Source organism: Ascaphus truei, chromosome 9 (genome assembly GCF_040206685.1).
Source record: "Ascaphus truei isolate aAscTru1 chromosome 9, aAscTru1.hap1, whole genome shotgun sequence".
In the NCBI taxonomy this organism is placed as follows: Eukaryota; Metazoa; Chordata; class Amphibia; order Anura; family Ascaphidae; genus Ascaphus; species Ascaphus truei.
This window is the reverse complement of record NC_134491.1, coordinates 26,079,864-26,093,197: the sequence shown is the minus strand read 5'-3', so window position 1 is coordinate 26,093,197 and position 13,334 is coordinate 26,079,864. Positions and strand designations below refer to the sequence as shown.

Genomic DNA, 13,334 nt, shown 5'->3' with positions numbered 1-13,334 from the left:
TTTTTTGGGGGAAAACATTTATTTGCCCTCCACCTTTCTCTGCTATGTTATAATAATCTCACATTGCACCCACTTATTTAATCAATTGTTTCAACTTTTCAAGTCACTGGAGGCATCAAGTTGATTTACTTAAATTCTGTTTCTGCATTCAGTGTGTTTATTCTGTAGCCACAGGGTATATGCTCGATATAGTATGGCCAGATAGCTTAACTCAGCCCCCTTTTCAAAGCACACCAAGTCCTGTGATATTTTCTTAACTTTATTGGAAAGGCATAAGATATATACAGGTGCTTGCAGATGGGATGATGTGATGAGAGAGTGCTTCTCTGTGTAGGTGCTTTGTAATCAGAGGCAGGTAAAACAGAATGGCCTTGCCATGGAGTGTGTAGCATTAGGGGGTTACTCACTCAGCCAGTGCAGGAAGGAAAAGGAAGTGAGGAGCAAGGGTCACACAAGAAGTAAGATGGGACTAAACTAACTCTCAGCAAAGACAGGGGGGAGGGCAGAATAGTCCATTCTGAGAAGGATCTCAGAGGTTGCTATAGCAACCCACTGACTAAATGTACAGAGGCAGGGATTGCAACATTGTGTCTATCACACAGGCACTGTGTGTTTTCAGAGCAAATATACATGCAGCTGAAATAAGGAACTGACAGGTAGAAGCTGCAAAGGGGGGGTAAACAGAAATATGAATCCTTTTCCAGGACACTCCCCATCTGGTATCTGGAGATACCACTATATGAAAAGAATATGTGGAACATATGTGAATACATAACAGTACATAACATAACAATGCGATAATCCATGTCCACTTAGTGATGTAATATCGGCCGGTATCACTGGCTTTAAAGTCCCTTGTCCAAGGTTCTTTGGCAAAGGATGCCAGGTGGATACACTGATCCAGGTTAACTGGGTGCACAATGTCTTTGTGCAAAAGTCTCTGGCACTGTTTTCTTTTAAATTTGTGAGAGAACAATCTTTTTGTCTTTGTAGTTTTGTTCCCAGAGTGCTTCCTCTCGTAGATATGCTAGTCGTGATAGCCTGTCACTCTATCACCTGGCGTTCAGCAGGAGATGGCTTTTGGCTCCTTGCGGAAACGGATCGACACTCCTGGAAGACTGGTTGTCAAGTCTGGTCCAGTGAAGAGGGCGTCGTTCAGGGAGACTCCCTGGTGCTGAGCGCTGGAACCGAACACTACCCGGATTTGATCGGGTATCTGAGGGTGGTAGACACCAGATGATGGGAGGAACGAGCATTCTTCACCTTCCTTCAGTGAGGGCGCTGGCTCCGCGTGCCCGCTAAGGAATATCTTCCGCATGAAGGCTGCAAGTTGATTCTTGGTCTCCGGCTCCCTTTGTAGGTTGCGGTGGATCGACGTGAGTGTAGAGATGGCATGTTCTCTGTTGTTTGGGAAGCGTCTTCTTGGTGAGCGGAATGGTAGCGGGATCACCCAACTGCCCTGTCCGTCTTTGAAGAGCTCTTTATCCGTTAACCTCAGGAATTCCCTACCTTCCATCAATGGTGCTTGCTTGTCATCGTCCCTTGTTGTCTGGAACACTGCGCACCCTAGGTCATTGGTACATTTCTCTGGCACGAGAACGTCTCCATGAATTTTGGTGATACGTCTTTGTGTCTCTTTGTTAATTGCTTTCAGGAGGTTGTCTTCTCCCTGGACATGACGAAGAACAGTCTCTTTTGCCCCTGTAAATCCCTTTGTGAAATGTCTCTGCAACTGTCTCTTTTTACGCGTGTGAGAGGACAGTCTTTTTGCCCCTGTGGTTTCATCTGCAGGGTGCAACCTTTTGCAGCTATACCAGCCGTGGCGGCTGGCTGCTTTGCCACCTGGTATTCTGTGGAGAGGAATGGCTGTTCGTCTCAGATGTGCCATTGCTAGCGGGAAGATTGTCCGATTGTTTCTTTTAGTTTGGACGATCTTTTTGTCGATCACCTTCAGGAGGTTACTTTCTTCCTTCAGTGGAGTCGACTCATCATCCTTAGTTGTCTGGACTACTGAGCATCCTAGGCCATTGTCACATTGCCCTGATGCAAAGGTGTTTTTGTTGATCTCAGGGGTAAGACGTTGTCTCTTCTCCTCGCTTGGCCTTCCTGTCACTTGGATATGGCCAAGACATGGTTCGGAGAGGGATGTGTGTCCACATTCTGATAGTACTGTTCTGCGGGCGTCAACATAGTCTGGTTCGTGCCCTTTGTCAATGCACATGTTGCCCACTATCACCCATCCTAGGTCAAGTCTTTGGGCGAATGGGGCGTTGTGGGGTCCGTTGCGCTGTTTGCGGACCTTGTGAACCCTCAGGATGTCCCTACCGAGCAGCAGCAAGATCTTGGCGCCTTGTTCTACCGACGGGATGTGGTTGGCTATTCCCTTGAGGTGTGGGTGATGGCGTGCCACGTCTGGTGTGGGAATCTCATCCCTGTTTGCCACCATGTGGTTGCACTCGATGAGTGTGGGGAGAGCTATCTTGACTATGTTGTCCACTGAACGTATGATGTAGCCGTTTGCTCTCCTCCCTGTTGCCTCGGTTAAACCTGCGCAGGTTCTGAGTGTGTAGGGTGAGGCATTGTCTTGTGCGTTGAATAAGTTGAAGAATTCCGTCTTCGCCAATGATCTGTTACTTTGATCGTCGAGGATTGCATACATCCGAATAGTCCTCTCAGGTTGTCCCTGGGGGTGGACTGCGACAAGGCATATTTTGGAGCAGGACCTTTTGTTACATCCTTTTCCGCAAACCTCTGTGCACTGAGACGTGACAGATGTTGGCACTCCTTCTCCTTCCTCCCCGCCATGCTCCGCTATGGAGGATGGGTTGTTGAGTTGGTGGAGTGTCACCGCCTCTGGATGTAGAGATGTTACGTGCTTGTCACTTTTTCACACTGCACATTTGATGGCTTCTTTACAGTGTTTGGCTAGATGGGTTGTGGAACCGCAGCACCTGAAGCAAACTCCGAACTCTCCGAGTAATTTCTTGCGTTCCTCTATGGACTTCATCCTGAACCCGAAGCACCTGTTAAGTGGGTGTGGCTTCTTGTGTATGGGACATTCCCTGTTTGGGTCCCTTGGTTTCTTGTTTCCAGCGACCGACTGGTCGGGACTCGTTTGGGATGTGGGGGACACGTCCGTCCTGTGGACCGAGATAAGTGTTCTAGCGTTACTGTATCTCGCCGCTGGCTTTTCAGTCTTCAGATAGCTTGCACTGTGTGTGGTCTGCGCACCTAAGATGAAACTGGGATTGTTTCTTGTCCTTGCTGCTTCGCGAATGAAGCTCAAGAAGAATGAGAAGGGAGGGAAGGCGACTTGCTTCTCCCTTTTGTATTTGGAGCCTTGTGATGTCCATTTTTCTTGGAGGTTGTAGGGTAGCTTCTCCAAGATGGGCCTCACTCCGCGAGCTGAGTCTAGGACGTTGAGACCTGTTAGGGATTAGTCTGTTCTTGCAGATTCCAGCTCCTGCAGCAGATCCCCAAGTTCTCGTAACTTCGTGTAGTCTTTGGCTGTGCTTCTAGGAAAGTCGTTGACTCTTTTGAAGAGAGCGTCTTCGACTGCTTCGGGGCTACCATAGCACTCCTCTAGCCTTTCCCATACTAAGTCAAGACCTACTTGGGGACGGTTCATGTTCGCTGCCCTGAGCCTCTTCGCATGTTCTATGGATTCTTTCCTCAGCCATTTGGTTAGTAGGCTGAGTTCTTCCCTTGCGGAGAAGTCCAGACTCTTGATAGCGTCCTTGAATATGAACTTCCATATTTGGTAATTCTCAGGACGGTCGTCGAAGTTGGTGAGTCCTGTTTGCCCCATGTCACACCGGATCATGTATTTGCCCATGTCTGTTAGGCCTGATGCATCGGTGTGTTGGTCGTGTTCTTATTTGGTTGCCGGGAGGGGCCTTGCGGTCGCCTCTTCCTTGGCTTGGACATGTGATGACTGCTGGTTAGTGTGAGGGGCTGTGTTTCTTCATGTGGGTGTACCTGGATTGCGAGCCTGTCGTAGTGCATCCGTATGCGCCCTAGTGTGTGGATCACTGTTGCGGCTGTAGCTATCCCAGGTAGCATGTACCCTTTAAGGAACAACATCTTCTCCATGTGGGCCTAGCAAATCTTCGGTATTTGTGACGTCACCCTCGTCGTGTTGAGCCGGTGCGCTGGTATTTCCGCTGAAGAAGCTCCTCATGTAGTCCTCAGTTCATTGGGTCGGATCCTCTGGGGCTAACCGTCTGTACAGTAGCTCCCCGCCATCCTGTTGTGCGGCTACTTCCAAGACTTCGGCTTCCAAGACTTCGGCTTGGGCTATGGCGGCAGCTTCCCTCTCTTGGTTTAGAGCCTCTAGGTCCGCGTCAAATTCGGCCTTTTTACGCGTGGTTGCGGCGGCGGCTGTCTGCTTTTCCTCTTCTACGCACGCTCTCTCTGCCCGTATGGCTGCCTCTTTCCGACTATATTCGGCCCTAGCACGTGCGGCCTCTGCGGTGGCTCGCGCCTTGGTAGCGCTTGCGCTTGCACTAGACACATTGAATTACACTGATTTAGCTAACCTTGATGAATGCCTTGATGCGCTCAAGCGCTGTGATGCGGTCTCCAGGAGAAGCGCCTTTCTCTCACTTTGGACGTCCATGATGGCGGTCTGCACGATGCCGTCACGTTCTAGGTGAATCGCTTTTTGCAGGTTGCGTTCCCGCAGGCTATCTCCCTTGTTAGTCCTTGTCAGATAGGTGAAATATGCTTGTGACAGGGCTACGTAACGTCTGTGGCATGACTTAATCTGAGTAATAGCTTGCTTAATCTGCCTTTCTTGATCCCTAACGTTCGCGGCATTGCACATTTCTAGTTAAGTATTTCCCCAGGCCTTCTCTAACTCGGCGCAGTGCGCTTCAATATCAGCTTCATATTTTTCGCGGGCCTTTTGTGTCAGTGTGACAGTCCGCTTAGGCCTTGCGCCTTCCTGCACCTGTTGCAGTTGTGTAGCGGTCTCAGTGTTTGAGTTGTCACTCTCCTGCGTGGTGTCTGGTGAGGGTCTGAGTTCTGCCATGCTGCAGGTGTGTGTAGGCCTTTAACCAGTGCGTGTGGCGTGCGGTCTGTTACCTGCGTCAGCGATGGATGACTGTCTCAGATAGTGCCGGTCGGTGTCCTGCAGTGGTAAGCGTAGGGGTAGCTGTACTTACAGGTGTCCGGTGGCTCTGACCCGTGTCCTGGCGGTTGTCCGGTGGCGTGGGCCTTGGTGGCGCTAGCCATGGGAACGTGCCAGGAGTAAGTGGGATGGTAGCTGCTCACTGTGTAACCGTGCAGCGGGTGGACTCAGGCAGAAAGGGACAGTGAAAGTTCTGTGTGTAATGCACTGAACTACTTGCAGTGCTGTTTAAAATCAGTTTAAACCGGTCGAAAATAGGCTGTTTAAAAACCTGCTGCTTGTTGTAGCTGTGAAAAGTCTGTGCTCTGTTGTAGCAGTGTAAAGCTGCTTGCTTGTGGCTGCTGCAGAGGCTGCTCTGTTTCTTTAGCATAAAGGCTGTGAGTAGCAGCTTCTGTGTGCTGGCTCCAAAGCACACGGTCTCTGTTTTACTATTCTGTAGCCACAGGGTATATGCTCAATATAGTATGGCCAGATAGCTTAACTCAGCCCCCTTTTCAAAGCACACCAAGTCCTGTGATATTTTCTTAACTTTATTGGAAAGGCATAAGATATATACAGGTGCTTGCAAATGGGATGATGTGATGAGAGAGTGCTTCTCTGTGTAGGTGCTTTGTAATCAGAGGCAGGTAAAACAGAATGGCCCTGCCATGGAGTGTGTAGCATGAGGGGGTTACTCACTCGCCCAGTGCAGGAAGGAAAAGGAAGTGAGGAGCAAGGGTCATACAAGAAGTGAAATGGGACTAAACTAACTGTCAGCAAAGACAGGGGGGAGGGCAGAATATAGCAACCCACGGACTAAATGTAGAGGCAGGGATTGCAACATTGTGTCTATCACACAGGCACTGTGTGTTTTCAGAGCAAATATACATGCAGCTGAAATAAGGAACTGACAGGCAGAACCTGCAATGGGGGGTAAACAGAAATATGAATCCTGTTCCAGGACAGTGTTTGATTCTGTTATTGTGTAATACGATCACACTGTTATTTTGTATCGCTGTGTCATACTGTGTTTGTACGGGGTATTGTTGTGTATGAGGCTGGGGCCATAGTGCTGCAGACCGTGCGGAGGCGTCTGCACGCTGAGCGATCAGATTGCCTTAAGGCAGTGATCGCGTCCATGCAGCCAGAAGCGGGCGCACGTTGCGCAAGAAATCAGTTGAAACTGATTTCTTGCCGCGACAGGCCGGTCACGTGAGCGGTTCGCTCAATGAGGGCGAACCAGCTCCGTGACACCACGCACACCCCAACGGCGCGTCTCCACTGGCCACAAAACTCACCTGCTTCACTCGGGCGACGTCACGGCCGCGCACGCCTCCGCACGGGCGAAGGCACCATGGCCCCAGCCTTAGGCCGCGCTTATAGTGCCGGCGACCGAAAACAAATACATTGCCGCCGCGTGCGCTTATAGTGCATGCGACGGCGACAAGCGACGGAGCGACGTCGCTTAAATCTGAAGCCGGCAAAATTTGATTTTTCAAGGGCCGTCGCGTCACGTGACGGCCCTTGAACAAATCAAATTGCCGGAATCCCGTGACCCTGCCGCCCGGCGAAACATAACTTTTGCCGACGGGTGACGTCACCCGCCGTGTCGCCGTCGACGGCACTATAGGCACAGGCTTACTGTTTTATTGTGTGTTGTGTCACAACTGTTGTTCAACAACAACTGCGCTTTGGACTATGTAGATGCCTTTTATACATTAATGATAATTGTGGCAGAACGACAAGGATCAGCATTCCGGGGGAAGGGTCACATGTTGAGGAAGTGATGTGTGGGAAAAGGTGTAGTGACTGTGCAGTGTGTGACAGTGCAGAGCATTGTGTGTGTGTGGGTGTGCATTTAGAACTGCCCGTATCAGAAATGGCCGCCTTGCACTGTATCGTAAAGCTGGGCGGCAGCGCAATAACAGATAAGGATCAGCGGGAGACTCTGAGGCCGGAGGCGCTGCACAGAGCCGGTCTCATCCTCCGCAGGCTCTGCAAGGAGGGACTGCGCTGTGTGCTGGTGCACGGAGCCGGGTATGGGCGCTTTAGCCAATCACAACGCTCAATGAATCGGGGATTCCAAAGTAGCTGGGGGATTGCCCTTAGTCAAAATGGCCGCCAGCGGTTTTTAGTCAGCAGCGATGTCACGGTACAGGCACAGTTTGCGGAGGCTCGTTGCCATTTTTTTTTTTTTTTTTTTACTAAGGGCAGGATCTGCCAGCACTATGTTGTGTCATGAATCTACAGCATGTGGGATATGCTACAGTGACAGTAACAACCATATATAGGATGCAGCCCATGTCTGCCATAAATGAGGTGTGGACGCTGCTGAGCTAAGTTGGGATTCATAACTGTGGTCATACTTAAGAAGCCTCGCAAAAATGATGCGCCACAAATATTTTTCTGGTATCGAAAGCAAGCGAGGGTCTGACATGAAAGTTTAGGTTCATGGTGAAAATGGGGGTTTCTATACAGTCTGGGTTATAAGGGGAAGTAAATGGGATTTCTGTGTGGATTGGAGCTACAGGGAAAGTAAAGAGAATTTATATAGAGGCACAGGCTATAAAGGGTGTAAGCAGGATTTATATAGGTACTTGGGCTATAGAGAAGTATGTGGGATTTCTATGGTGACGGGCTATAGGACTAAAGGTGATGTATATAGGAACTGGGTCCAAGTTCATTACATTTATTTAAAGGTTTGGGAAAGGAAAGGGGATTATAGGAGCTGTAGGGAAATGTCAGGGTATTTCTTTAGGGACTGGGGATACAAGAGTAGAAAGGGATATTTCTAAAATGACAAGATTATAGGTGAAGTAAAGGGTAATGCTATAAGGGGAGTAAAGGGGCTTTATATAGGAGTATAGATAATTTTTATTGGGACTGGGTCTACGGAGGAAGTAAAAGTGTTTCTGTAGGGATGGGTTATAAGGGGAGTAAAGGTCATTTCTACAGGACTGGGCTATGAAGGAAATAATTTTGATTTATACATGAAAAAGCTATAGGTGAATGGGGATATTTCTAAAATGACTGACTAGGGGAAGTGACAGGACATTCTCTAGAGATTGAGGCTATAGGGGGACTAAATTGGCTTTCTATAGATAGGGGAATAAAAGGGGTATGTGGGATTTCAATAGTGGCTGGGGCTAACGGAGTAAAGAGGATTTCTATAGGGACTGGGGCTATAGGAAGTAATGACTTTTCTGTAGGGATCTGCTTCAAGGGAAGTAAAGGGGATTTCTAAAGGGACTGACTAGAGGGAAGTAAACAGGATTTATATGTGGATTGGGGCTATAGGGGAACTAAAGGGGTGTTCTGTAGGAATTAGGGCTATTGGGAAAGTAAAGGGCATTTCTATATGGATGGGCTGTGTGTGGGATTTCTATAGGGACTGGCTATCTGGGGAGTAAAGAGGATTTCTTTTGGGGCTGGCAATAAGGGGAGTAAATGGGATTTATATATGGACTGGTGCTAAAGGGGTATAAACATGATTTCTATTGGTGCTCGGGCTATAGGGGGAGTAAAGGGAACTGAGGGTTAAAGGTGATGTCTAAGTACTTGGCCTATGGGGGGAAGTAAATTAAATTCCGATAGGGGAAATAAAGTGGATTTCTGTAGGGATTGGGGGAGTACATTGAATTTATTTTGGGACTTGGGATACAGGGGAAGTAAACAGGTTCTCTATTAAGACTGGGGCTATAAGAGAAGGACACGGGATCTTTTGGGATCGGTTAATGGAATTTCATTTTTGTTAAGATGGCTTGTGGCATGACAGAGTAGCCCATGCTAACCCGTTTCTTCTACCGCATAGATCCTTTGGGCACTTCCATGCCAAGGAGTTCCGTGTGGCTGAGGGTAGTGCAGGCAGCACAGGAGTAAGTGACACCCTGCGTCTTGGGCTGTGTGCCACCCGCCTGTCTGTCACCAAGGTGAGTCTGGCAACTCGAAGGCCGAGTTTATAGTGGAGGAGTTGCTGCGTGCGCGTCAAGCACACTTCAGTCAATGGCTATATCAGTTACACTGCAGGCGAAGAAGCGCGTTGATGCAGCGTTTTGAGGAGACAAACATTTTTGTCTTCTCGGACGACGTCTGCGTCACGTGAGCTGGTTCAGCCAATGGGGGCGAACCAACTTCGTGACGCGTCTGACACGCCCCTGCATGGCCGCCAGCATTATGAGCAGCGATCGCTTCGGCTCCAACCAGCAACGTAAGAGCTCGCACTCTCGCAAGCAACCGGAGTGTATGAGCTTAGCCCAAGGCCGTGATTATACCTAAAATCTCCTGAAGAGATTTAAAAATTTGTTTCTGGCACGCGACGGCAGCGTCACGTGAGCGTTTCAGCCAATGAGGGCCAACCACTCACAGCCACGCCTCCTTGTCTCCTCTCACTGCCTCTTCTTGATTAAGAGGCCGATCGGTGGCAGCGTGAGGGTAATGTCACTGGATTGCGCTGCCGCTCAGCGGCATGTGGTATAATCGTAGCTTAAGGCCGAGATTATAGTGGCCGCGTCACGCGCCGCCAAAACAAATACCTAGGTTCCATTGAGGTGCACATAGTGGGCGCGACCGTGACATGGTGGAGGCGTGACTGAGCGGTAGAATCCAGAAGAGACAAATTAATTTCTCTCCATGCGATGGCTGCGTGACGTCGGTTCAGCCAATCATGGCGAACCGCTCACGTGACGTCACGGGCCACGCCCCCTGTCGCTTGCATACAGTGCAGGATTCGCGCACATACACCGCGTGATTGACGTCAAATGGTCGCCCTACAGCGGCCAGCGTAATCTTGGCCTAAGGCTGTTGTTACAGGGAGACAGAGCCCAGCTCCTGTAGGGGTTTGTTCCTATAAAGGGTTATTCTTATATGGGGTGCTTTCCTTTAAAGGGGAATTCTTATAAATTGGGGTTGTTCCTACAAAAGGGTATTTTTCTATAATCGGGGTTCCTGTCTCTGCAGCTGAATCAGCAGGTGACGGAGCAACTGGTGGCTGAGAGGGTCCCGGCCATTGGCATTTCGGTAAGCCGAGCTACAGAAAGCAGTGTTATAGAGTATGACCTCCGGGCACTGACCCCGCACAGCTCTGTGTTATTACATTCTGCACAATGTAATGGCACACACAGCTGTGCAGTGTCTATACAGGTATATACAGCACCCTTGCCTGCAGGGCTGACAATCTGGCGCTCATCTGTCCCCAGCTCTTCGGCTCGTGGAGCACGGCGAGTGGGGAGGTGACACGGGCGGGGGTGTCCCCTGTACGCGAGGCGCTGGATGCTGGGTATGTCCCTGTCCTGCACGGTGACTGTGTCCTGGACTCGGAGAAGCACTGCAGTGTCCTGTCTGGGGACATTGTCATACAGGTATAGGGGACACATAAGGGGAGGCTCCAGGGTGTATACACACACTCAGCCTCTCACTCCCCCTCTGTCTTGGCCTCTCAGGTGTTATGCAGTGAGCTCCACCCTAGACATGTCGTTTTCCTGATGGATGTTAATGGAATATACACTTGCCCCCCTGACACCCCAGGTAACCTGCAGACTGTGTGTGGGATCAGTATAGGAATAGTAGAGTGCGCATGGTGGAGATGCAGTGACAGAGCTGTGTGGGTGGGATCAGTACAAGAATAACTTGTCTTGTTATACAGTACATCTGTAATGCAGTCTCTCTTCCCTGCCCTGCCCCCCCTCCCCCCCTCTCTCTCAGGTGCAGAGTTGGTTCGCTCGGTGACTGTGGGGGCTGATGGCCGCTTCTCCCCCGCTATTCTCACTGTGGCTCGATCCAACGACGTCACGGGGGGAGCTGCTCTGAAGCTACGCGCGGCGGTCGCCATAGTAACGCAGAGCAAGGGGACGGTGGAGGTCCTGATGTGTAATATACAGAGCCAGGCCGCGGAGGTGGTGTGCATAACAGGCAACCTGCCCCCTGGGGAAGGGACAAGAGTGACACTTGCTGCGTGACACAGGAACATGACGGGACTGTGTATAGGGATGGGTCTTGTATATAGAAACAAGAACCTGTGCATAAGGACAGGACCTGTTTGTTACGGATATAGGCGCAGGGCCTGAATATTATTAGGATCTGTGTATATGTGGACAGGGTGTAGGTATAGGGTCCGGACCTTTTTATAAGGGTAAGTGCAGGATAAAGTGTAAGCATGTGTATAGTGACCCGTAAGGTACAGTTTATAGGGTTAACATATGTATATATAAACACCTATAGGACATGCTTTGGATATAGTGTGGGGGCCAGTGTATTGAGTAATCTTCAGGCTATGGGGTAGTATGTAACTGCAAAATATGGGATAGTCTTGGTATATAGGGTTATGGGTGAGGCGTACCGTATGTATATAATGTGGGTATTATATATTTGTTTTAGCGGGTTCCTGATGATTCAGTGCCTGTTAATCCCGGTGAATTCCCCATTCTTGTCTGGGATGGGTGGGGTGGATTTTTATGTCTGAGTGTATACAGAAGCCAAGTATCTGTCAGGGAAGATACGGGAGCCTGGAAAACTGGTCCTAAACTACCAAGTCTGGCAAGATTATGGGTGAGAATCAGGAAGATTTAGGCAGACTCCAGACCTAATGTACAGGAGAGGGGACAGTGACAGGAGAAGGGATCAGGTGGGATAGTGACAGGAGAGGGGACAGTGACAGGAGAGGGGACAAAAGTGGGACAGTGACAGGAGAGGGGACAGAGGAGGGAACAGTGACAGGAGAGGGGACAGAGGAGGGAACAGTGACAGGAGTGGGGACAGTGACAGGAGAAGGGATCGAGGTGGGACAGTGACAGGAGAGGGGACAGAGGAGGGAACAGTGACAGGAGAGGGGACAGAGGAGGGAACAGTGACAGGAGAGGGGACAGTGACAGGAGAGGGGACAGTGACAGGAGAAGGGATCGAGGTGGGACAGTGACAGGAGAGGGGACAGTGACAGGAGAAGGGATCGAGGTGGGACAGTGACAGGAGAGGGGACAGAGGAGGGAACAGTGACAGGAGAGGGAACAGGAGGGAACAGTGACAGGAGAGGGGACAGGGGTGGGACAGTAACAGGACAGGTGGGACAGTGACAGGAGGGACAGGTGAGCCAGTGATAGAGGGGACAGATGTGGGATAGTGACAGGAGAGGGGAAGCAGGGCACAGGCCAGAGAGAACATGGACAACTGTAATGTTGGAGTTTCCATTCAGCCCAAGGGCCCCTAATAACACCCTCTGTCTTCCCACATTTAGAGTGTCAGCTCTCCAGTTCAGATTGCAGAAGAATAAAATAATCATTATTTACTTAATTTGTACAAATGTCTGTTCTTTAAATTTTGTTTACCCTGACTAAAATTGATCCGGAGGCTTTCAAATATAGTCATATCATTGCAGTGAACAATACCATTTGCTTTCATTTGGCCTGTGTATGTTGTATATACAGTGATATGTATGTGCACAGTGGGACTGCGGAATGAATAACCTGATACATGCACTCTTAGGTCTACCCACAAGGTGGTGCTGTGAGATCTAATTTCTCCCTGTCTCCGTCTGTTACAGATCATTCAATATATGTGCGTGTGCCAGGCTCTGTATCCATTTGCCAGACTATCCCTGTGGCAGCCATGGGTGGGCCAGACTCTTTCCCTGTACTGCCTTAAAGGTGCCAACCTCTATCCCTATACCAATCCTGGAGGTGCCAGGCTTTGTATCCCTCTACCAGCCCTAGAGGTGCCAGGGTCTGCACAGAACAACACGTGTCTTTAACTTGATGAGGTTAATATATAGGCAGAGTATTGATCGGGGTGAAGATCTAATTGATCAAGCTATTATATAGGCAGTTGTTCAGGGAGAAATGTGATCATTATTTAGTGGAGTCAGTGAGATATAATTGGTAGCTGTAGCTCTGAGGTTCCAATATAAATATAGAATAATTATCTCAGCCAGTTAGAATTTAGCATCAGGTTGGTCACGATGGACAGACATCTTTTTAAAATCCTAAATGTCCCTCATAGCTACTGTATCAGCTGGACATTCCAAGCCTTGTATGGCCTGGCAGAGCAGCTACAGATAACATGCTTCTTATCACCTTCACATGGAGTGTGTGTGTGTGTGTGTGTGTGTGTGTGTGTGTGTGTGTGTGTGTGTGTGTGTGTGTGTGTGTGTGTGTGTGTGTGTGTGTGTGTGTGTGTGTGTGTGTGTGAGATATATATACACACATCTCCAGATAAGACAAGTGCTCAGAGTATATAA

The 13,334-nt window shown here is 49.5% G+C and overlaps 1 protein-coding gene across 3 annotated transcripts; it reads left to right on the top strand.

Annotated features, from left to right (window-relative positions):
- The first annotated feature begins 6,943 nt into the window (after window positions 1-6,943).
- LOC142502680 (uncharacterized) lies at window positions 6,944-12,391 on the top strand. Of its 3 annotated transcripts, none has more exons than XM_075613967.1 (6): window positions 6,944-7,147; window positions 8,922-9,039; window positions 10,067-10,126; window positions 10,306-10,467; window positions 10,549-10,633; window positions 10,811-12,391. In XM_075613967.1, the coding sequence occupies exons 1-6, from the start codon at window positions 6,990-6,992 to the stop codon at window positions 11,062-11,064; spliced, it is 837 nt and encodes a 278-aa protein (XP_075470082.1). In that variant the 5' UTR covers window positions 6,944-6,989; the 3' UTR covers window positions 11,065-12,391. The 3 variants fall into 3 exon arrangements, with proteins under 3 accessions (XP_075470082.1, XP_075470084.1, XP_075470085.1); XM_075613969.1 differs by lacking the exon at window positions 6,944-7,147 and adding an exon at window positions 7,214-7,262; XM_075613970.1 differs by lacking the exon at window positions 6,944-7,147 and adding an exon at window positions 7,305-7,429.
- Window positions 12,392-13,334: the final 943 nt, after the last annotated feature.